Source organism: Poecilia reticulata, chromosome 11 (assembly GCF_904066995.2).
Source record: "Poecilia reticulata chromosome 11, P_reticulata-male-v2, whole genome shotgun sequence".
Lineage (NCBI taxonomy): Eukaryota > Metazoa > Chordata > Actinopteri > Cyprinodontiformes > Poeciliidae > Poecilia > Poecilia reticulata.
This window is the reverse complement of record NC_088840.1, coordinates 4,049,774-4,074,227: the sequence shown is the minus strand read 5'-3', so window position 1 is coordinate 4,074,227 and position 24,454 is coordinate 4,049,774. Positions and strand designations below refer to the sequence as shown.

The 24,454-nt window shown below is 41.6% G+C and overlaps 2 protein-coding genes across 3 annotated transcripts in view; both read right to left on the bottom strand.

Annotated features, from left to right (window-relative positions):
• kcnk9 (potassium channel, subfamily K, member 9) overlaps positions 1–2,976 on the bottom strand; it is a 51,027-nt gene extending 48,051 nt beyond the window's left edge. The window contains exon 1 of the mRNA XM_008421347.3: positions 1,314–2,976. Within this exon, the coding sequence (XP_008419569.1) occupies positions 1,314–1,887 (574 nt within the window). The 5' untranslated portion in view covers positions 1,888–2,976. The remainder of the gene's footprint in view (positions 1–1,313) is intronic.
• A 3,707-nt stretch (positions 2,977–6,683) lies between these two features.
• The window catches only part of trappc9 (trafficking protein particle complex subunit 9), a 212,070-nt gene continuing 194,299 nt past the window's right edge, over positions 6,684–24,454 (bottom strand). For both annotated transcript variants that reach the window (XM_008421345.3, XM_008421346.3), the window contains 2 exons: positions 9,119–9,342; positions 6,684–7,284 (listed from right to left, as the gene is read on the bottom strand). In XM_008421345.3, coding sequence (XP_008419567.1) covers positions 7,105–7,284; positions 9,119–9,342 — 404 coding nt within the window. In that variant the 3' untranslated portion in view covers positions 6,684–7,104. The remainder of the gene's footprint in view (positions 7,285–9,118; positions 9,343–24,454) is intronic.

Genomic DNA, 24,454 nt, shown 5'->3' with positions numbered 1-24,454 from the left:
GTCAGGCTTAGTTCAATGATGTCATCATATGACATAATGATCTAATTTTTTCCACTGGCATCAAACAGATCCACCGGTGTTATGGTACACCCCAATATCTGGGATAAAAACATTTTTTATAAATTGAGTTAATACCAGGAGTGACTTTGATTTTGTGCTCATCTAGATTAAAAAAATAAAGCGTGACTTCACCAGTCTACAGGTGTTTTCCGCCCAGCCCTTTCCATCAAACTCTGTTTGGTTTGAGAAGGTCTGACCGCGTAATCGAAGTCTGATGAGGACCAAAGAAGTGAATTATGGTCCGCCTAAAAACCCAGGGTTCGGTTCGGTTCGGTTGAAGTGAATTGTGATGCGGGTTAAATGCATATGTGAATGCCAAGTGGACTGGAGACCGCTCTGAAAGCAGGAAGCGGACTGGTGTGCAGGGCATGATGGGTAAATACAACCCAAACCAATGCAAGAGCAAAGACAAGAGAAATCCTACAACTGCTAAAATCTGACACCACTCCATTATTGTTTGCAGTTCATAGACGGAAGCTTAGTGTGTTCTTCAGCGCCACCACAGGTGAGGAGGGGAACAGGTTTTTTAAGGTTTTGGTTTATTTGATAGTTCAGTGTGAAAGAGAACCACAGCAGCTGAAAATGCAGCAAAGGCTGAAATTTTCCCACGTTCAGGTGTGAGAACTCTCTGAGGTTGCAGACTTCCATCTCTGACAGATCATAAATTAATAATCTGTGTTAATAAACAAATAAATGAATAAATAACTTGCACATCACTGAAGCTTGTTCCCTCCTTTCTTAAATTCACACTAAAATAATAAACTACACACGTGACTATCTGTCTAGTCAGAAGGGAACCAGTGAGGGGACTCAGCAAATTAAGAAGCAATTACATCCACCCCATCCACCCCCCCTTGGTGACGCCACTGCCTGCGGGCTGAATTCAGATGAGCTGTCCGTTCAGCACCACATCCCGCCGGGCTGGATGGAGGGAAAAACAAAAAGTTAAGATTCTGCGGTGAAGTCAACTAATCTCTCGGTCCTTTGCTTTGAATGTTCCACCGCAATTACGCCCGCAAACGTTGTCCGATGCGTTCAAACCTGAGACGGTTGGCTGCAACATGTTGCTCGCAAAAAAAAAACTTGATGCAAAGATTTGTTGCCTGGGTTCTCTGTGATGTGACGTAAAGTCCTGCAGCCTCGATTTAGTTTCATGCAAAGTCCACTGAGCAGCTGTGACAATATTACACACACACACACACACACACCCATTTCTCCTCCCCCCCAAAACACATACACACACTCAGACTTACCTATGGTGGTTATGACCGTGATGGCAAAGTAAAAAGAGCCCGCAAATTTCCACTGCACCCCGGCCCGGTGCGGCTCGGCCTCCATGATGATGCTCTCCAGCTTGCGGTAATCGTCCTCGCTGATGTTGTACTTCCCCTGCAGCCGCTTCTCCTCGGCCTCCAGCTGCTCCTTCTCGCGCATCTCGAACTCGGACTCCAGGGCGTCGAACACGGCGGCCCCCACCAGCAGGTACGTGAACGTGCAGACGATGAGCGACAGGGTCCGCACGTTTTGCCGCTTCATGGCCGACAGGAAGCGGCGGCCGAGGGTCTCATGTCCCCTCGGGTGACCCGGGAAGGCGCAGCAGGCGTAAGGGAAGCCGCGTGGGCAGCGCCCGGAGGCGGGGGCGCCGTGGGGACGGGGGGCGCCGAAGTCCCCCGCCTTGTAGTGGTCCCGGTGGCAGAGCCCCTGATCCTGCTCCTGGTTCGCGGAGAGACACAACAGACTGCTGGACCGCCTGGACCAAGAGCCCTGAAGACGAGAGACCCTGCGCAAGACCTGCCCGAACCAAGTCCTCCCGGTGCGCAGTGCCATCAACAAGCTGCTTTTTCGGATCGCCTGTTGGTCGCTCTGTCCTCCGCAACAAGCTGTGTGGATCCTTAAAAACGTCTTTAATAATAATAATAATAAAAGAAAAACAAAGCAGCGTTGATATTTGTTTCTATTTCCTTCAGTTTTGTTTCCGTGTCTCCTCTCTTACTTTGTCTGTGATCTGAATAAAAATGTCCTAAAACTTGTCATTTTTTCATCCCTCCCGGCTTTAAGTTTCTTATTTCTCCTCTACCCTGAACGCGACCCGTCCCCCCCCCTAACCATTCTCCCTGCTGCTGAGCGGGGGAATCAGTTTCCTCTGCATGAAATCCGCGAATCTTCCCCGCTTCCACAGAGCGTCCTCATCCCAAATGTGCTGACTCTTCCAAACGACACGAGTCGCTCTCAGAGTGGAGGAGAGAGCAGCAAGTGGGAGAAAATGTTAGAATGTAGATTTTCATGGAGTCGGGGGGAAAAGATGAAACGAACAGTTTAGTTTATTGCGAGTTTTTAACCAGGTACTTTTGTTGTAGAAGAGGAGGAGAGAGAAAAACCCCAACTGAACAACAGGTTCCGCGCTGACAAGCTTCCTCGGATTTCGAGGTGTTGAGTTTCAGGTCGTGCTCAGGCTGGAATTGAAGAGAAAAGTACTTTCCAGGTTCGGGAAAGAAGCGGGACGGATGAGGAGTGCGGGTTCGGCGCCCGCAGCGCCACTCATCCTCTGTTGCGCACATCCACAAGCTCCCGATGGCCGGACTTTGAGCTGAGCGCCTCGGCGAGTGTTCAAGGGAAGGAAAAACACAAAAAGGAAAAGACAAGAAATAAATAAAAATAAATAAATAAATGGCTTTAGTTATCCCGACGCGTCACAAGCTGCTCACATTTTCACGCTCAGAGCTCCACATTTGAACGTCTCCATCTGATCGGTGGGCGTCGCTCCTCACGTCTGTGTTTCTGTTTCGAGTGTCACGATTCACTTCAGGTCTGAGCAGTTCAGGCTTTTTTTTTTTTTTTTTTCTGATTTAATTTTTTTCTTTCCCCAGTGGATGCGCGTGACCCCTCCCACTGTGACCACCGCTTCCCGTCGCGTGCAGGGAGAGGGGTCCACTTGGGTTTAATTGGTCGCGCGCTGTTGTGATTCCGCAGGTGAAGATGATGAAAGCGCGCGCGCAGCCCGGGCGCTGACCGCGGTGCTGAATAACAGTTCAACAGACAGCAAGCAGCTCGGTGCTGTTTGGATCATTCACGTTAAGCTTCACTGTATTTATTTATTTTTTTTTACATTTTTTATTTTGATTAAATCTAAAGGATTTTCTGGAATTTATAGTTTTAAGTTTCTCAGAAGTGAAAACTTACAGATGAAGGAACTTGCGAGTGAGCGTCGCTCCTTCACCCTGACGTTCCTTCCCTCGGCGGGGGCCGGGGGGGCGGCGGGGGGGGGGGCGCCGATCTATGTTTTCGCATCCACCTGAATAATGTGTAGTTGCGCCACTGACCTGAACTTAGATGACATTCATAAAGTACTTTTATGGAACTTATAGATGTATTTCCCACAAATTTTCTCCAATTGACCCGGTTTGTAACAGTTGGACGTATCTAAACCTGAGCTTTGTGTTCGCAGAGCTCAGTTAAACTTCACTGAATCAACCTTTGTAAAGACTGAACCCTGATCCTGTGCCAGGATCTAATCCTCCACTTATGAATTCACTTCTTTCTTCAACACAAACATGGTACCTGATGATTTTGAATCTTACAAGTTCTTTGATTTTCTGAGATTTTCATAGAGTTTACAAATTGCTTCTCCAAAAGTTACAAGTTGCTCTTCCTACAAACTACCTCCAGGGGCCTTTTCATTAGTTTTCTGGGTCATTTTCTGAGTCTATCCTGGGATGTTGCTGTGAACTCCAGGTTGCTTCCTTGATTATTGACAGATGCTTGTTCAGAACACTTGGGATGCTTGTTGGAAACTCTCTTGGAATAGAAAGGAACGATCAATCAATCAATCAATCAATCAATCAATCAATCAATCAAACAATCAATCAATCAATCAATCAATCAATCAAATTTATAAAGCACCCTTCATAATAAAAGCAGCTCAAAGTGCTCTCAGAATATTTTCATGGATTTAATCAAGTTACTGGAAACTTAAATCTCACATGTTGCTTTTCACTAAACTTTCTAATACTTTCTTGTAACTTATATGTTCCTTTATGAACTTTGCTGTGCAGTTTTATTGCTCTTTCAAAAATCTTCTACTATTTTTCTTGGAATATGCAGAACACTTTTCGTTATCGTTTCTGGTACTTAAAAGTGTATTTTTACAAATTAAAACGTTACTTTTTGATTCTCACAGAATTAAAGGGATCCTCAGAACTTTAAGGTATTTTAACGTACAAAATATGAATGAAATTGGACAATATAACTATGACTCTACAGGTGGAAATGTTTAGAAGTGATCTCATCACCAACCTGGAACATTAATGATGATATTGTACATCGTGGATGGTTTCATGTTCCATAATGGACGGAGCAGAAAGCTGTTTAAACAAGCATTAAGTCTGATCATATTGTGGATAATAAATCATTTATTTTTCATGCAAATAAAGATTAAGAGATGGGATGGAGAGCTGCAGAACACCTGCTGGACGGAGACCGCCTTCAGCAGCTGAAGACCGAATCAACACCAGAGTTTATCTTCATTATTATTACAGAAGAACTTTAAAAATAAAAACTGTTGGAATATTTGAAACTACTACTTTATAACTGTAGATTTGCTTCATTTCATTCAGAAATACTTTATTCAAATAGAAATGAAATGCTGTTGTCCCGGTTGACATCATCAGCTGTTGGTCAGCTCTGCTAATCCGCCTCGTTTGCTTTTGCAGCTCCTCTATTAACCCCTTAAGGGACGGTGCGGGAGGTGACATATATTTTCCTGGAACATGTCATTTTATAACACTATCAAGTTACTATATTACCTTCAGTTGTTACAAAAATGCTCTATGTATAAAACACAAGTTAAAAGAACCTTAACTTTACAGTTTGATGACTAGAAATTGGGCCTCTGTCTCTTTAAGAAGCTCCGCCTTCAGTGGAGTTGATAACTGCCATTTATAACTCATCTTAGGAGCATTGGGCTAAAAAGCAGTTTGCATCATGAGCTCAGCAGATGTGCTAACTGCTGCTGCCGCTAGTCTGCAGGAGCTGAGTGACGGAAAACGCAAATAATAAAATAAATGCCAAAACTTTCTGTTTTGGTAGAAAGGTTTGATATTTACCTGAATGATTTACTGTCTAATAACAATAACTATCATTGTTACATCAGCATTACTGTATTTATGTTAGTAGCATTTTCTGTTATCAGAATGAGGAAAGCTTTGCTGGAACACAGTGAACTGAGCGACCCGAGCAGGAAGCGCAGCAGCTTTTATGAACTTGTACTTCACTAAATGTTCCGTTTCCTTTTTCTTTGTCAGGCCTGCTAATGCACCGGCGTCCTCCCTTTTTCCAGAACTCCATTAAAGCCATTAAAGATTTGTTTTTTCCTCCCTCTCTTTCTCCTCTGCAGACATCTTATCAACGTTTGGGTTGCAATAAAGAAGCGGAGGTTGGCCATCAACACGGCTGACGTCTGATTCATGTTTCGGTCTGAAGCTCCCACCTCCAGGACTCCTGGTGTATTTCTGGAGATGCTCTGATAGCAAAGTTTAATAATGGCAACTGTTCAGGATTGTCTCCATGGTAATGGCGCTGAACATACAGTATGGTACGTCAGGACACAGCGTGTGAACTGCTTTAACATCTGGTCTGATGGTGGAGGATTCTCTCTGAGAGAGTGTTGGGTTTTCTTTACATTTGGAAGAACCTCACTCCGGATCGGTCTGTATTCTGTTGAAAGGAAGAGTGTGTGTGTGTGTGTGTGGTTACTCTGTCCTCTGCCAGGCTCTGCTTGAAGAACCAGGGATGTCAGAGAGCCCTGCAGGTGTCAGAGTGCTCCTCTTCCTTCTGCACACACACCTCCGTCTGCTGCGCTCCTCTGATGGTCTGCATGTCCAGGTCACCGGGACGAAGAGATGGAACAGAGACGGATTTGACTGAACTCTGCTTTCTTTGGAAGTTGGTTTGCATGAATATTCCTGCTGCATGTTGGACTCTACAGCTGCGATCCTGGGGGGATTCCTTCTGCCCAGGTTCAGTTCTCAGTGGAAACAGCCCAAAAACACACACACAAAATGTCTGTCATCACAAACTGATTGATGACCGACTCTGGTCAGAACATAAACACTGAGTACCTGATGACGTAGCGATAACGTCTGATAAGAAATTTTATTTCATTTTTTTAAGTAACAGAAGAAAAGTTTTGAGAATTCAAAATATGAACAGGTATGGCTCCTCTATGACACTTGAACAATGTTTTTCAGCGTCTCACTGAGCAGCAGCTCCTATGAGCTCAGCAGACGCTCAGCTCCACCAGGTGTTTGCTAATTTCAGCTGGCTAGTCTGAAGGAGTCTGAACCCCAAAACCTGAAAGATAAACACTGAAAACCAGCATAACATCAACTGCTTCAGTTTCTTTTGTAATGTTAGTTTTTCCCCACTAGTCAGTTGATAAAACTTCAGATATTGGTTGCTGTGGGTTTTTTAAGAGCTGTCATCTATTTTATCTTTTTGTATGCGTTTGTTTTACTCCTATTTTTGTCTGGAATAACAATTGATTGACTGACTGATTGACTGGATGTGATCAATATAAACACTAAGACTGTTTATGACGGATGAAACAAGGCAAACTGACCAACATGTCACTTTTTCTAGCATTTATTTACAGCAGTTTATCATCAGCATAATCAGACCAGTCACACAGCTAATTAAATAAATCAATATCTCGATGCCTTATGATTCTGCAGCCGTACACAAAAAAAAAAAAAAAAAAGTATAGAGCTGTTGAAACAGAGCGGTTTCACAGAGGGGATAATCATGTGGGCTCTGAGGGAGGAAGTCGACTCAGCAGAGCTCACAGTGCTAAGCTAACTCCTGCTTCCTGTAATGAAAGATAAAGTCAGTTTGATTTTCATCATCAGTGTCAGTTTAGCTTTTGAAAACATGTCCTCCGGTGAGCAGGTTGTGTCGATTCCTTCAAACAGAAGCAGAAACCTGTAACGAAGTCACATCCAGGCTGTTACATCTGCACCACATTGTGCTACGTTTAGCTGTTTGGGTCCGTTAGGCCCCGGCCTGCAGCGGCGTGTCCTGGGCCCTGACGTGGACGCCAGGCAGGGTGAACCAGGCCAGAGGAAGCTCCCGCCGGGCGCTGTCGTCCTGAACCTTCATGTTGAGGTAGAAGTCTCCGGTGTAGAGGAAGAGCAGGGCGCCCTCACACACCGAGCTCTCCCTGGGTTTAACCTGCGACGGAAACAAGAGCTGTTAGCGGACACCCTGCTGTCATTTCTACATGAACGATCTTCAATAAATCTTTGATGAGTCTTAATTAATGAGTTACAACATTTCTCCTTCGGATTCATAAAATATTTTTGACTTTGACTTTGAATTCAACCGGGCACACCAGCAGAGAGGATGACAGTGTGTCAGGGTCATTGTAGATAGAAAACAAAACAAAACAAAAAACATTTTTGTACATTTTCTTGAAAAAATTTGCACATTTCATAGCTTGAAAAGTCAAAGACTTTTTAGAAAAAAATCCCTGAAATTTAGTAAAAAAAAAAAAAAAAAAAAGTTCAAAAGTTGAAATTTTACGACTTCTTAAACTCAAGATATTCCAAGTTCTTTCTACAAAATGTTTGGGATTCATATCAAAATTTCTCCTCAAAAAAGGTTTTTTTTCCCTCACAAACGTCTGACGTTCAGAGATTTCCACGTTTTTTCCTGAAGTTTGACGAGATTAATCTCAACATTTCTGAGTTTTTTTTAAGTAAACTTTGACTTCAGGTTCTTAAAAATTTTAATAATACAGTTTTCTGAGTTTTTGGCTGAAATTTACGCCTTTTTTTTCTTCTATCTCCAACATCTCCATGGTAAGAGTGAGATGTTGCTTTTGCTGTAAAAAGAGAAAAAAAGGTGAGAACAATCACCAAAATGAAGCCGCTCACACATTCATTGGGATTCTTTTTTCATCCTTTCATCTTCCTTTCAGACTCAAAGCTCTTTGTTTTGTTTCTAACAGTCTCTTTTATCCGCCTGCAGTGTGTTTGACACTCAGAAAAGGTTTTTTCTTTCTTTCGCTTCTTGGTTCCATTCTGTGCAAAAACTTTTAGTTTAAGGATTTTAAGTAACACAGTTGAACTGTAGGAGTTTCACTGCCAACAAATATTTTTATTGCTCTTTAACTGGTTTCTCTATTTCTAAAAACAGTTGTGTGTCCTGAGTGAAAACACACAGTGTGTGTATGTGTGTGTATGTGTGTGTGTGCGTTGTGCAGACATGTTGAAATGAGCCTCATTTATTTCGAGGTTCCTCGCCAAGCCAGCTGTCCAACATCAGGCTGCATGTCGGCATCGGGCCCGGCTGAACCGGAGCATGTGTCTGTCTCCTCAGCATGTTACCATGGTAACTCAGCTGGGAAACACAACGTGAACGCTCTCAGTCCCTCATCCCGACACCAATTAGAAGCGGTTAGCTCTTAATTCGGACCCGTTCTGTATTCACTGACATCTTCTGTCTTTTTAAAGATTAAACTTTGTTGTGACTTTTTTTTTTACTTCCTCTTAGCACACTTTTAACTTTAAATGAGTGGAATGAGTTGTGTGTTTTTAAAACCAGTATCATCTTTATTGGTCAAGTCTGCCAATAAAGATTCTATTAAAGGTTTTCCACACTGGTTACTTCATGCAGCACAGGATGTAACTACAGAGGCCCTTAGTCAGATCTAATTATTTAAAGAAGCGTTCCGTTTGAAACGATCAGCCTATTCTTAGCAAACGGAGGATTTAAGGAAGCTTACTGCAAGCCTTCAATCAATCAATATGATAATAAATTACAGATCTAGATCTGATCCTCCTTTTTTTAAAAAACAAATCTAAAATCCCTGATAAGGTGGTAGGTAGCTGGTCAGGTGTGTGAGCATTTAAACAGTAACAATGTTTAAATCCGGTCCGGTCCAGTCCGGTGGCTCGGTGTCAGATATTGGACCTGTATCTTGGTCAGTATGAATAGGTTTGGCAAACTGCCTGTGGCTTTACTGACCGAACCGCCTACAGGGTTTGTTCTGAAACAGACTGACCACGTCGATGAAGAAGGTGTTGGAGCCGACGAAGGTGACCGCTTCGTCCAGGTCGTAGTTTTGGACCCCGTTCTGGTAGTCCTGATACGGCATCACGGTCAGAGACAGCGGGCCCACCGGGTTCTTGTTCAGGTTGGTCAGTTTAACCTCCAGTGTCACGGCGTCGCCCACTCTGCAGTCTGCCACCACGTCGCAGTCGCACGGCTTCCCGTTCACCAGCACGTCTGAGAAACAGGAGACAAAAACAAGAGCGCACATCTTTACATCAATGTTCATCAAATCCTTCAGACCATGATTAGCCAAACACACAGCTCCTCAGAGACAAAACGGTTTTTCTTTAGACATTTTTCAACAGACGGAGAGAGAGAGATGGACAGAGAGACGGAGAGAGAGAGACGGAGAGAGAGAGATGGACAGAGAGACGGAGAGAGAGAGATGGTGAGAGAGACGGAGAGAGAGACGGAGAGAGAGAGACGGAGAGAGACGGAGAGAGACGGAGAGCTTAATTCTAAATATTATACTGATTCCCCTCCTTTTAATCTCATGCATGAAGAACTTGTTTGTTTTAGAAAACGGTGTCAAACACACACAGACGTCCGTTGTCAAGTAGATGCACCATCCCTGCTGTCACAGCCAATCAGGAAACACAGAGTTACTTCAATTGGATTTCCCTGCCGTGTGCCACCGGCTCCTGAAGTGGCCCCATGTTTGGCTCCGGCGCCGATCGAGACGCAACGATCTGCTCTAAACAACAAGCCTGACGGAGTCAGCGCTCCGAACGGTGAGCCCACGATCACCTGATGACGGCTCTTTTCGGTTTCACAGTGGCACACGCTCAGGTCGCAGCGCAGATGCACGGGGCCGGCTGGTGTATGGTTTCTAGCTTCACGCCCGCGGCTGCGATAAACACCATGAGTCACCGGCGCTGTGACAGCCTGATGGCAGAGCGGAGCTGCGTTCGCTGCTGCCGGTGAGCCGGGCTGCTGAGTACAGCGACAGAGAGAGAGAGCAGGACAAAGAGGGGCCCTGTGGAAGCTGGGGGCCCCAGAGGAGAGATGGCATTCAGCTCCCCGTCCGGATGAAGCACACTTCACCTCTCAACAAGGACGAGTCTACATGAGAGTTTTCCAACTTCATTTCTAAAAACATTTTGTTGTTTTACAACAGGATTAAAGTTCAGACTGAACTGCCCATTTTATATAAAATTAATAATCTGTAGTGACATTGAACTTTGTCACATTTTGTCACTTTATAGCCACAAAATTCAGTTTAAAGGGGGGAAATTATATAAAATATTTTCTTAGCATTACATCATGTCATGATGTCACTCGCTCATCAGAAACACACTTGGAGTGTTGTGTTGATTCTTTCAGGCAGGTTTGAGGAATATGTTAATCTCCCACGGCAACCATTCAGCTGTGCAAAACGCAGCCCTTCCCGTGACCAAGTTTGCTCCATCCATGCTGCCTGCCCTCAACTGGTGGAGATACTCTGATATCAAAGCTTTCTGTGTATGAATGCAAAATCAAAAAAATAAAGGTTTTGTTATTTAATTCAGCAGCTTCTAAAACTCTAACATGACGTCCTACGTCAACCATTTGGTGAAATAAAACAGACCTCTGCTGAGACAACAGAATGCACATACTGTGTTCAAAACAACCACTTCATAACTGGCATCGTCGAGCCTTTAGTGACACCTTGGCAAGTGGATATATTTAGTTTGTTCAAAGTCCTGTTGCTAGGAGATGCGCAAATTATAGGTAGGCCTACATTGGTTCTAAAAGCGGGGATACATTTTTTCCACATTAAAAGTGAACAAAAGAGGATGGTTAGTCTGCTGATGAACTCCCACACACACGCAGCACAGTCACACACACCCACAGGCCGAAAAACACTCGCTCCAGAGTTTCTCTCGCTCTGCCGTCCCGGAGTGCCGGTAGAGGCAATCAGCTGGGAAATGCGGCCGGCGAACGCTGCACCGTGGCAAAGTGGTCGATCGTGATCTACCACTGTTCAAAAATACACTCAGCTAAATAAACATGGAGCTCATTTTGTTGTGGAGGCATCACAGGTGGACCAGTGCTGGATCTAGCAGATGAAGACTTCTGCCTTTGGCTAAGCGTCTTGGCGAACATGTGCGGACCCGAGAGGACGCGAGTGATGAAGATGGCTTCATCCACTGTGTGTTCCCTGTTGTGTTGAGTCAAGTGTCAGCAGGTCTCAGAGTTTCCGCTACGTCCTCGGTTCTCATGTTAAAGCAAACCGGCTGTCTGCAGGTCGAACAGGCAACACTCAGGTTACACACCAGAGGCTTAGATACAGTCAGAACCTGAGAATCCAACGTCATCACATCCACCTCTATATTACATGACTCCAAACATCTGTCTGATTTTAAAATACTTCAAACTTTGGCACAGTTTGGGAGTCGGTCAAGTGTCAAAGGCGACAAAGATGGTGAGAAAACCCCAACGCAGGTCTCCCCTTATCGCCATGCTACGACCGAACAGTTTACTGTAATTCATTGGGATTTTATGCGATGGATCCACTCAAGACGGTACATATTCAACAAGTGGAACAAAAATACTTCATGGTTTCTAAATGATTAAAATATAAGGCGATCTGATCTATAACACTCCATTGCGTATTTCAGGTCACAAAACTGAATGGAGAGTGTTGGTGGGAGTCAATCTCAAAATCCTTGCACAGATTTGAAATTGGACAGGTTTGGAGTTTGACTAGGCCATCCTAACATGAATCTGTTTCAATCTAAACCAGAGATCTGCAACATGTGGCTCTGGAGCCACAACTGGCTCTTTGGGCTTTCCATAGTGAGCCTTTAGAAAACATTGATTGGAAATGATAAAGAAACAACTTAAGATTTTCTTTTTTTAAAATGTTTTTTTTTATGGGATGACACTAAACGTAGATCTATTTTTCTTTTTGTTAGGCTGGAAACTAATATCATCCCATGTGAAAAAAATATGACCATCATGTTCTCAAAAAGGTTTTCTGTTTTTCTTCAGACAGATTTTCCTCAAATCACATTCCATAGAAAAACCTGCAAATATTAAACCACGACTACGACAGCGGACCCGGTCAGTACATCAGTCCTAGGTGAACGCTACACTCTTTAGAGTTTAGCTTGTTAAACATTTGTAGACTTCACTTTCCACATGCCAATTATGCACCACTGCAGGTCAGTATCTCACATTAAAAATCCTGCAAAGTGACACAAAACCAATCGCTATAAAATCACAAATGAGTCAAAAGTTCAAGGCAGTAAATCCTGGTGACTGAGGATCAGTGAGCAGTAATGTCACTGCTCCACTGGGTGCTGTCTGGGCAACGGGACGGAGTGGGTAAAAGAGCTCTGTCCACATGTTATGTAACACGAGCGCCTGGTTTGGTGTTAGCATGCTGTTCTCTGATCAGAACCCGCAGAGGCAAAGAGCTTAGGCGGACGTCGCCACGGCAACTGGGGGAGGGAACTCCAAAGTAAGTCGGCTGTAAGATGGAGCGACAATTTGGGGATCAAACTGGGTTCAGCACCTCCTTCAGAATAATCGTGTGACTGCATGTGGAAAAGCAGCCAGCGCACACCGACTGGGTCGTGTTGACGTGTCGCCACGGCTGTCGGGTCAGATGGTGAGGAGTCGCTCCTCAGTGTTACAGGAAGAACGAACAAATTAGCGCCATGCTAACAAAGATGTCATGTCCAGCTTTATGGAGGACCGGATTTCTGACACAAGCACTTAAGAGAACAGGAGTGACGACTCTATGCCATCAGACTGACTGTATGAGTTATGCTGTATGGCTTTATGTAAACTGTGTGAAAATGTAAAACATAATGATTCTGATACATTCAGAATCATCATGATACTGAAAGTATCATGATGATTCTGATACATTCAGAATCATCATGATACTGAAAGTATCATGATCGTAGTTGTGGTCAGGAGAGTTTTCCACTGTTCAGTTTTATATTGTTGTGACTTGTCTGTCTACTTCAGTCATAGCTTTTAGAGTGTGTTTGAGAGTTTTTATTACTTATTATTTAAATAGTAGTAGTTTTAGTTTTCTCAGATTTTGGTTCATTTTTAGGTGCAGAATTAAAACAGGTCATAGTTTTGGATTGTGACCATGTTTACATTGACATTTATTTCCCATTTATTCAATTATTGTTGAACAGTAGCTGATACAGACTGCTTGTATGGAAGGAAATTAATGAAAAAATGTAAAATAAATGTAAAAATAATTTATTTTAGTCAATTTAAAAGATTTAAAAATCAATCTGACATCAGTTTGAAAGACTAACAGATTCATAAACATCAAAACGAAGGATTTCAGTGTATTTCAGTCAACTCTGCACCGTGTAGTCACAGTTAGTTGTTTTTCCCCATTAATTTCTATTCACTTCAGTCAATGAAAACTACAATAACCTTGGTTATGATCACATATATACACAAAAACAAATATTTAATATAAAAATATTAATAATTCATGTAATTTAAAAACGCTGCGATTGTGTGTGACCCAGCACCACTTTGTTCTTTTTTTGGCTTACATGGAAAGCATGGAGAATAAAATGAGGTGCTGCAGCCGGTCCAACGAACGCCAAATAGCCGCATCTCTCTGCCACCATCGCTGCCTTTACTGTTGTAAACCGCACATCTGCCAAAACACCAAGATGACTTTGTGTTTTGGCAGTCGTCAAAACGCCAAGTATCAGTTGATATTGATAATGATTGATTGCCTTTTTTGTTTCGTTTTAAAACATCTGAAACCAAACTGGTGATGAGACCGTTTCTAGTTTCATCCACAGTTTTCACTGCTTGATGTTGAAACATGAAACTGCAGGACAGAGGAATCCGAGTCTATCTGGTCCACTACAGGGCGTGTTTAATCACGTCACTGTCGGCTCCAGCAAATTCAGCAAGAGCATTCAGAGAGAGCACCACCTAAACCAGCAGACCCGGCTGCGTGCCGCTACCTGAGTCAGCGGCGTCAGCAGCAGACTGTGGCAGGAGGAAGTGACAGTTGTGTTGAAGCAAACAGTTGTGGTGCCACAGTCCCAGCTCATCTGTACACAGGACACCTCTGCTCCACAGCCTGCATTACTCATCCAGAACAAGCTCCGCCGCTTTCATTCCCCTCCTGCTCACTATCTGACTTCTATTTACTCAAATAATAGTCCTCTCTCTCTCTTCCTCTCTCTCTTTTCCTCCAGCCTTTGTTCCCTCCGTGTGTGTTTTCCTGTTTCTGAGCAGCTGAGCGCCCGGTTGGATCGGGGTCTGCATGTAAAGCTTTTGTTTGGCCTGTTGTCGCCGAGCTGCACTCACAACCGGGCAAAATAGAGGTTAAGATGCTTACATGCGCTTATTGAGGCTCTTAACAGTGCTGCTCAGCGCCGTACCCGTCCGACTGAGGGGGGAAACGGGAGAGCACTCCACGACTCTTCAAAACATGAACACGGGCGGAGGTGAAGAGGCTGGATGGAGGGAGAGAAGATGAACGGATAGAAACCGGTAATGATTTCCAATCCTCTGTCAATCAATGGCAAAATGCGTAAACACCGTAGCGGTGCTCACGCCGCTTCAACTTTTTCTAATTTTGTTACATTATGACCTCAAAGCTGATTGTATTTTATCGAGATTTTATGTGGCGGATCAGGAGTGCTCACACTTTTTCAGTCAAAATGACCAACCTACTACAAAAACCCAAAACATATTTTTATTTGCAAATATATTAAGAATTCTTTATATGTTTCTTTCTTGGTCCAGCTCCGCCACTTATTTTTATACACCTAAAGTATAAGAGGAAAAACTCCAGGGCTAAAAATTGGAGGTAACTCGCTATCTAGCTAGTTTTGCTGCTCTAGCTAAGCAGAAGTTTAGCTAGTTTAGATCATGATCGACCTGTAATGGATCAATATGAATGAAGTGTTCGATTCTAAGGTTGGAGGAAGTTGATCTGGTGTAAACACATCCGGTTTTGGCCTTCCAACAGCCAGACTTGTTGCTAATGCTAAGCTTTGTGATTTAGTCCAACATATTCGAACACTAAAATGTGTTTTTATGAGTAATAAAGTTGATGGTCTGGGTTTCAGGTCTGTAATTTGACTTATTTGATGTAATTCAAACTTGTTGATTTAGTTTAAAGAACAAGATGTACCAAAAGGTCAATATGATAATGGCATCATTAATTCCAATTTTATAGTTCCTGCGTTTCTCAAAGTGGCTGTCCAATAAACAGACGCTCTGTCTGCTTTCAAGGCCAAAAACAACTAAATAAACTCCAGCTCTTCATTCCCTGTTGCACTTTAAATACAGGAAAACGAGGTTAAAACGAGGTTATCCATCTCTATACCAACTTCAATAAACCAGAAAAGCACAAAATACATATTTTAACAACAAAAAAAGCAGTCTGCGGCTTTATTACTTGCACACTTATTGTGCTCTGGATGTATAGAGGGCTCCAACATTTTGAATTGCAATTCTTTCCGTTTTGCATATCCTTCTAGATAATATGAACCACAAAGCAGCTGAATATGAGCTGTTAGTTTTGGCTTTTTTCTTCTCTTCTCTGCTCTGCTTCCATTTCCACATCCTCACCTGTAAACAAGCAGCAATTTACCCATCAGGATTTAATTATGAAATTTTCCCAATGGCCTCAATCAGACAAAAAAAAAAAAAAAACCTTTAAAAACCTGTATTCCTAATTGCAGACTTTAGTTTGGAGCTAAACACTTTGGAATAATTAAAGCCAATCAAGCGCTCAGCTTGAGATGCAACAATTACATAGCTGCAACACATACAAGGAGCCATACAGCAGCCATTGTTTTCACACCATTAAATATATGTGAGCTGCTAACATTCAGAGTTCTTCTAAGACGATTAAAGGAAAATGATTCGGTGAAAGTGAAAGCTCTGCGCTCACGTTGGTGTTCTCATGGAGGTTGGAGCGCAGCCAGCCATGAGCTCATGGGTCCAGTCTGGAGCCACTGGTCCGTGTCTGAGCAGCTTTGGTCAGGAGATGAGCGTTCAGCAGGCCTTTGGATATAAACATTCTGGATCCGGCCCGATCCCTGCTGATCACATACGGCCGGGAAATATTCCTTCTATCTTCCCCTAACAGATGTAGACGGCCATGACCAGCTGGTGCGATAACAGCAGCGAGTTGATGATTGAACTGAACATAATAAAGTGAATCTCTGTGTTTGTGTCTGTTGGTAAAGCACATGAAAATCAGCTCGTTCACTAAGGTTTAGTGTAAGGGAAAAGCAAAGTGGATGTTATTTCAGTTAATTCCTAAGGATCATTTTATACCCAGAATGAAGTGAACCCATCATTGAAATTAACGTTTCAATGATGGGAGGTCTTTCAGACAAGATGGAGACCAAATGAAATATTCCTTTTTTTTGTTTTTCTTAAAATCAAACATGTTAAGTACAAAACGTTAAAAAAAGGGAAAAATTTTTCTAGACCCATAAGCATCCAGTGACTTTTACTTAAAAACAGTGTCTGACCATTTATTAAACTTGGCTAAACACAAACATTCAATGAAAGAGGAAAGCAAATAAGAATGTTATGTCACTGAAAATAAAACAGAACTGTATTCTAGGCTCTCAGACCTAGAAAACAGTAAATTACCCCCAAAAATGTAAAAAAAAAAAAAAAAAAAAAACGCGCGAGAAAAAGTTATGTCTTTCTGGTAATGGCATACATGCGAAAACCCATTTATATTTTGAATTTACGGTGATTTAGTGATCCATTTCCAACAAATATCTGACTTGCTTCATAAAAATATGTTACTGTTAATCAGGTAAAAAAAGTTAACAATTTGAACAGAACTTGTTAAAACTTCAAACTACTTTGCGTTTTAAAACAATCCTGAAATGCGAACTGGATCACATACTGTCATGAGCATAAAAGCTAAGCGCTACTTTTCTAAATTCCTGATGTGATTAGCTGTGCTGCAAAGCTAATCTTAGCTAGCAAAAAGAAAAAGAACAGCAAAAGAAAACAGCTAACTGTGTTTTTCTTTCCACTATCCTCTACCCTAGCAACAGGTCAGGCAAGTTTAGTCAATCATAAATGAGTCACAGAGATTAAAAACTAAACTGCATGCAACAATCTGATAAAATATTATTTACAAAAAGAATATTCTTTACTGATTCTTTGGAAAAACAAAGTCGTAAACCATAATCATCAGTGGAAAAAGAAAACGATGGATGAAAAATTTACAAATGGGAGATGTGTGTTGACAATGACAAGCAGAGCAACAAAATAAAGAGCTGCTCCTGTCTGAATTGTGTTTGACTGGAGCGCAAAGCCTTTGTCCTAATCAAATATTTACCAACTGGAACGGTTCGGCACTCCACAGTGCAGGACGGGAGCGTCTGTAACGTACCACCGCCTGCCTGCGCCAGCAACGGAAAGCCATCGTACCGGAGGCGGCGTCAACATGGACAGGCAACGGAGAGGTCTGATTGGAGGACGACGGATTCAGAGTCCAGCTGTGAGGACAACTGCTTTGACTTGATTTTTAAAATTTTTTAAAAGCAAAAATCAAAGTCGTTAGCCGGTTTCTCCTGAGAATCTGACTGTCGTCAGGTCTGTCATACGCCGCAGTGGAATCCAACTCCCATTTCCCTGCCTCATTACTCGGCCACATGTCTTTTTCAAATATACTCCAACCCTAATTAGATAAAAAAAAACACTTGACTGTCGATATTCCAACCATAACGTGTGGAGACACCTTTCGACATGTTGATGGAACTTCTTGCTTAGTCCTAATCTCAATGACAAAAAGTCACTGGCCTTCAAAACTCCTACTGACTTTATCAATTTAAATCAAACTGATTTTAGAAGTCGACTTTTTCTTTCAACCTTGAATCTTTGAAACACTGACAGTAACATAGGATGACACGTTCTCCAAACACAGTACAGCTTTGAGCCTTGAGATAAAACACCATCTTAAGGCTCTTCAGGTCTCGTTTCAGGGTTTCTTTGCCTCTTTGTATGTTACTACTGAAAAAGCAGCTCAGAAATACAGATGTTAGTTTGCCATCACACTCAGAGACTAATGCCTCACTATTCTGGACACAAGTTGTGTAATCTAAAGTTTTAAGTATCTGAGGTTTGCAAACTTGAGAACACCCTGCCTCCAGGGAAGTACACAATTAATCATAACCCCGACAGCTTTAAGTTTAAAGTAATCTCTTAACTTTAGCAACAGCCTTCCTCTAATTGGGATAGAGAAGATAAATTTTTTTTTCAAAAGCTGGCTCTGCTTCAACATTGTTCAATCAACTTTCGGACGAAGTTCCCATTAGAAACAACTCAGTTGGAGAAAAATTTACCAAACTGGGAAAATTCACTTCCTCCAGTGCGAAGGCCAAACTATAGGCAGACTACAATTCTGAAACAGCGCAGAAAATCGACAACATGAACTGTTCACTGATTGGTCTGGATGAAATTCTATTGGAGGAATCCAGCTAAATGGGAGAAATCCCAGACAGAGAAACGAAGGGGGATGAGAATCAAGCAGAACTGTGTCAGAGGTTTTATTTAGCCAGACTAAATAAAATGTATCGTGTCAAATTCTTTTTACTCAAAGATTTATCTTTCGATTTGACATCTGAGACTTTCAGAACAGTTGTATCTTGTCTAAGATTTATACATTTTTAAAAATCCTGACAGAAATCCTTGTTATATTTCCCAAAAAATGATCTGGAGCTCATAAGTGAAAACAACTTTTCACTTTTTTTTTTTTTTTTGTTATTCCATCACAGTCAACACTTTCACCTCAGCTCACGGTTGGTCAGTGATGCAAACTTGTATGCATGAGCTCAACAAGGCTGAACTCTTTAGTTTATGAAAGCTTTAATCGGATTTATTATGCCTCAGTGAACTAATCCATTAAGCGCAGTGATTCCTTTGGAATTAATATGATTTGATCCAAAATATTGTTGTAATAAAGGTGGGCATGACCTTGCCAGCTCTATTCTTGTAAAACATCCCTCAGTTTTTATCTGGAGCGTTCCCTCAAAACCCTAAAATTAACTCTGGGACAGGCGACGACTTGCATGCAGATGAGGCGCAGATTTAAAGAGGAGAAACACAACAATGACATGACACGGGTGACTTTTTTTTCTTCCTTTTTTTTTGCTTGAATTATCGGTGTGAAGCAGGGACAGTAATATAATGAGGTGCTGCTGCCACAATAGGGGGGCAAATCACTGTAGACAGCAGAGCTACCTACAAGGTTATTATTTCTTCAACAGAAGGAGCAGCAATCAGTGTCTTAGCAAAGTTATTTCAGTCACCTGGAGGAACAGAAGAAGCTCAACAAGGATTGATTCAGCAAACAGAGGCATGGCAGACTTGTCTCACACCCTCAACTCCAGAGATTTAATTCTCTAAACATTACGCTCATCAGGAGGACAGCAGAGTTCATACGGAAACAAATAATTCATTTTTTGTATGTGAAGCTTTTATTAGGTAATTAACTTATGTCATCCTTGGCAGTAAATATGAATACTCAGCTTTACAACAGTTTAAGGCCTTTGTGGTACATTTTCACCAAAAATTGCTAGAAACCCCCCCACCCCCTGTAAATTTTGATATTCATTTCGGAAAATTTCTGAAAAGGAAATTTCGAAGACTGTAACTGAAAATTTACAGAACCCCCCCCCCCCAGAGATTTTTAGATTAATCTAAAACTTTCTAGAAAAAACAAAAACTTGGACATTTCTGAGTTTGAACATTTGAAGCTTTGCTGAGATTAATCTAAAACTAAATTGTGAGATTAATCTCTGAAATTTTCTAGAGAAATCAGGCGAGACAGAGTGCCTTTTATTTTTGAAATATTTGCCATTTTCGCACTGAAAATGTGAATTTCAGACGTCATACGATACAAAGGCTTCAACGTGTGTTTAAAGTACTTTAAGGTTCCAACTGAAAAACACAGAGCCGAAACTCAATTAAAAGTTGCTTCAACAACATATTAGCTTCACTGTGTTAAAAGGTTGTGGTTTTTATATACGTGGTTCTCCAGTATATTTGTTTTTTTTTTTTTTACATGCATTGTATATCAGATATATCACATTATATGCAGACAAAGTTTTTAAATGATCAGAGTGGTTCGGTTCGTCTACTCTCCAGTCCTGTAAATCTAAACGTGATGGAAGATAAACATCTGACCTGATGGGATCATGATCAACGTCGTCTTTATCTTACAGTTTACGGATCAGAGAGGAGACGTTCCTATGGCATGATTTATGGCAAAATAATGCTAATTCCCTTCACAAGTCATAGAAAAAGGTCAAACAGAATTAGGCCGTGCTGAGCAATCCTAGTTGGTAGCTTCTAAATTAAATCAGTGTGAACGGCGTTATGTCTCTAACCTGTCCTCCATCAATCAGCCTCTTGAAGCAGTAACTCCCCGTCTCCATCACTCATCCTGTTCTCCTCCTAGATCCGCTCAGGGAGCCGGGGAAGCTCTTTGCATTCTTCGTACCTGCACAAAGTCGCCACTCCATCTCAATTTCTCACTCTGTCACTTCTCAGCTCTATCATTTCTGCTCATTAAGCGTTGTGGGACCCGCTTGTTGTTATCCGTCTTCATGAGTCAAATTTGATTCCCTGCTCCAGTCCTCTCTTTGTTTTGCTTTTTAAATCGCTGATCATGCAATCCTAACATTTTCTGCGTTAGCATTCGGTGTTTTTATTTCCAAGTGAAGGTAATATATTCTGAAAAAACCAAAACAAACAAAAACGGTGGTCACGACTCTGACAGACGGGGATCCATGTCTAACCTGAGTCTGTTTTCGTTAGAAAGATGATGACTTTAGAGAAGCAAAGCGAATAGTCAGTTGACTGAATGAGCATGATTTGATTTGTAGTGTGAAGGAAGCTGCAGAGTCCAGTTTCCCCTCCAACAGCTCTCGGGCCGAGTTCTGTATGCGGCGCTATGTTTGTACTGCACTGCCATAAACCGCCTGCTGTGGCTGCTGAAAAATGAAAACACTTTACTTTCCTGACACCTTACTCCAACCGGGCTAAGAAATCCAAAATAAGGCTTTTTTTTGTTCACTTGTAACGGAACAGAATGGAAGAACAATAATATGAGAGATTCAAAGAGAGCATTCCAATTACCTCGCAAAAGTACTTTGAGAGTTTAATCCAAATTGAATACAGTAAAAAAAAAAAAGGAAAATGACAGTTTGAGGCTGTCAGTTATGTTTACAGCAGGTAAATTAAGTGAAAGGTAAGAAAAAAATCCTAATCAGTGTATTTTATCTAAAACAACCAAAGCCTCCCATCAGATTTCTGTTCTGTTTTTTGGTACACTGTCAGGTCGGCTGAATAAATAAGTGAGAAAAAAGAGTATCTGAATAAAATGAAACCAACATGCTGTCAGCACCGACTGGGTGATGAAAAACTGATGCAACAAGTAAAACAATTCAGCCAGCAGGTCTAATGCGCTGAACCCCAATCAGCCCTCAGGTTGTTGGTAGTGATGGCTTTTCTGATCACAGCATTCAATCACAAGAAAACAATTCTGCTACACACACAGATTCCAAACAAACAAGCTGAATACATTCTCTGTTCTCAAGCACAAGTCAACATCTGCTGGTTTATTCAGAGCGTACTTGGGGCCCAACTGCTGTCGGGACAAAACGCCAGCTTGAGGCTCACCTGTGCAATTTAAGGCAATCTAATGCAATAAATTAGCCATTTGGACAGCTTGTGCTCAGTTCTGAGTTGAATGGGAAACAGACTCTGAAGTCACAGTTCTTTGGTGGTTTTTGGAGAATGAATCCAAATCACTGCTTATAATCAGATGAGTTACAGAGTTATGAAACTAGTATTTGCTCTCTTAAAAATGTCTCCTGATTTTGATTTTTGTCACACTTTTATGAATTTTTGAGATCAGCTGATAAACTGTAAACGTCAGAGAAAGATAACCTGAGTAAATGCAAAAAAAAAGTGCTGATTTTAATTAACAAGAGAAAAGGAAAATCTAAACCAATATGGCCAAATTACCTCACACAGCCGAGGTGGAGACAAATTAGCTTAAGGACGAAAAAGTCAATGTTTTGATGTGGTCATCACAAAGTCCTGGTCACATGTCTGAGGTGGCCTGAAAACCTGACTCAAACAACAAACAAACTTACTCCTGCAGAAATAAATTCCTCCAATCCTGCAAGTCGTCCAGGCCTTGTTTTCTCTCCACCTTCAGCTTTTCTTTAAATCTTAAGTCACTTAAAGTCACTTATTCATTATTAATTTTAATCAATCAAATTTATTTGTATGGCACATTTCATAAACAGCGCAGTTCACAGTGCTTTACATCATAAAAACACAAAAATACAAAAAACAGTTGACTGATGTTTTCTTTATAACTTTGTAATTTTCTGTTTTCACCATGTAGAGCACCTTGAATCACCTTGCTGCTGAAATGTTCTATACAAATAAACCTAATTGATTGGTTGACTTATAAGCTAATCGCACTTTGAGCTCACGTCACAGCAAATAGACAGCTGTTTACATGCAGTGCCTTGCCGACCACTAGGGGGCGCTCAGGGTGCACACTGAGAAAAGAACAATCTAGGGAACTGTAGAGAAGCGTCATTGGGATAACTCCATGTGAACAGTGAACACAGAAGGTTAATCAGTCCTAGCAGTACGGACGCCGTGTTACCTGGTGGCTACCTGAACTTGAGCAGATCTACCAGGTCAAGTGGAGGTCGCCGTTGCTGACCTCTGAACATTACTGTGATTTAGCGGGAAGCTAGCTGTTAAGAAGTGAATATCTGGTGGCGTTCTGCAGCCTGCATGAGGAAACCCTCTGTGCTTTTTAGCCAAGGCCTAATTACCCAGAGCAGGTTTGCTTGTGTTCGATATAATGAAGTGGCTCTACTGCTGATGAGGACCGAGATCAGAGCATCAGGCACCACCTCTTGATGAGAACCATAATCAAAAACACTTCACTATATTATCTCAGTAATTTCATACACAGAATAATTGTAGTAAAAATTGGAGGATGTGCTCTTTAATCAGCGTGGCTGAGCTTAAGTGTTTGTTCTGTCTAATATACTGCTGGATCACATGTCTGTTGGTCAATGACCAGCTCCTGATCCGGGTTTGTCAGGTGTAATGTTAAAGCTAAGATCAAATTAAATTATGTCCATAAAAAAATAATTAAAAAAATACCCCTGAAACTTTTCCACATTTTGACGGCCGTTAACGTCAACGAATCGTGTTGAGATATTTCTGTTCTCTGTTTAATATTCTGGTTTAAACATCTGGAAAGTGCGGTGTGTGTTTTTTTTTTATCTGCCAACATAAGTCAATATTTAATAGAACCACCTCTTGATGCAAACAGAGCATCACAACCTTTTAACTTCCAGAAACAGAATGATTCCAAGAAAAGGCAACAAGTGGTGTGTTTCTGAATGCACCTCCAATTGGATTTGATTTTTGAAAATTCCACCAAAAGCATAAATAAAACATAAATAGCTTATGATTTCGTTACAACTTAGATCTAAACATAAGTTAACTGAATCTGATCACACGAATTCAAAAAGTGGTCAAAAAATAATTTTAATAGAACCTCCCGTAGTAACACGGGAGGTTATGACAGGAGTTTGATATAATTTATGATTATGTGTTCTTCATCTCTTAGTTAATATGAACGTCAACCACAGCAAACCATCCTGACTATGAAAACCTGGAAAATGTAGCTGTTTGGTTTGAGAAAATGAAACTGATGATGACCATCTTTTTAAAAGAACATATACAGTATTTTTACATTTCAAGCTTACAAAGTTAAGCATTGTGACTATTCACAATACTACAGTATGATTAATCTGACTGACTTTTGATCAATAAGTTTCTACTTTATTAGAGCATTTTAAAAACCCCGTATCGTTTATGTTCCATTGTTCGGCCCTGCTTGGTGTTGGCTCAGCGGGTAGGAAACCTCTGCAGAGCTCACACTGCAGGTGGCTGGCAGAGGCAGTACAGTCAGGTGTTACAGGATGTTAAAGCAGCAGCTTCTCCCTTTAGTCTGCTGCTGTGTGCCGTTATTCCTTCATTCACTTATGATTATTTCATTTTTACAAGCTGTGTAAGCGCTGGCCTGGAAATGACTCAGACTTTAAAAATAAAAAAAATCAGCCAATCAAAGCATAAATTTAGCAAAAGTCCTCTAAATAATTGATGGACTTCTGGGGTAATAAACTGACGCTGATGTATGTGGAGAGTCTGGAAGGAAACACTGACACACGGTGAGAGCAGAGAGCCGTTTCAGAGGATGTTTAAAACAGAA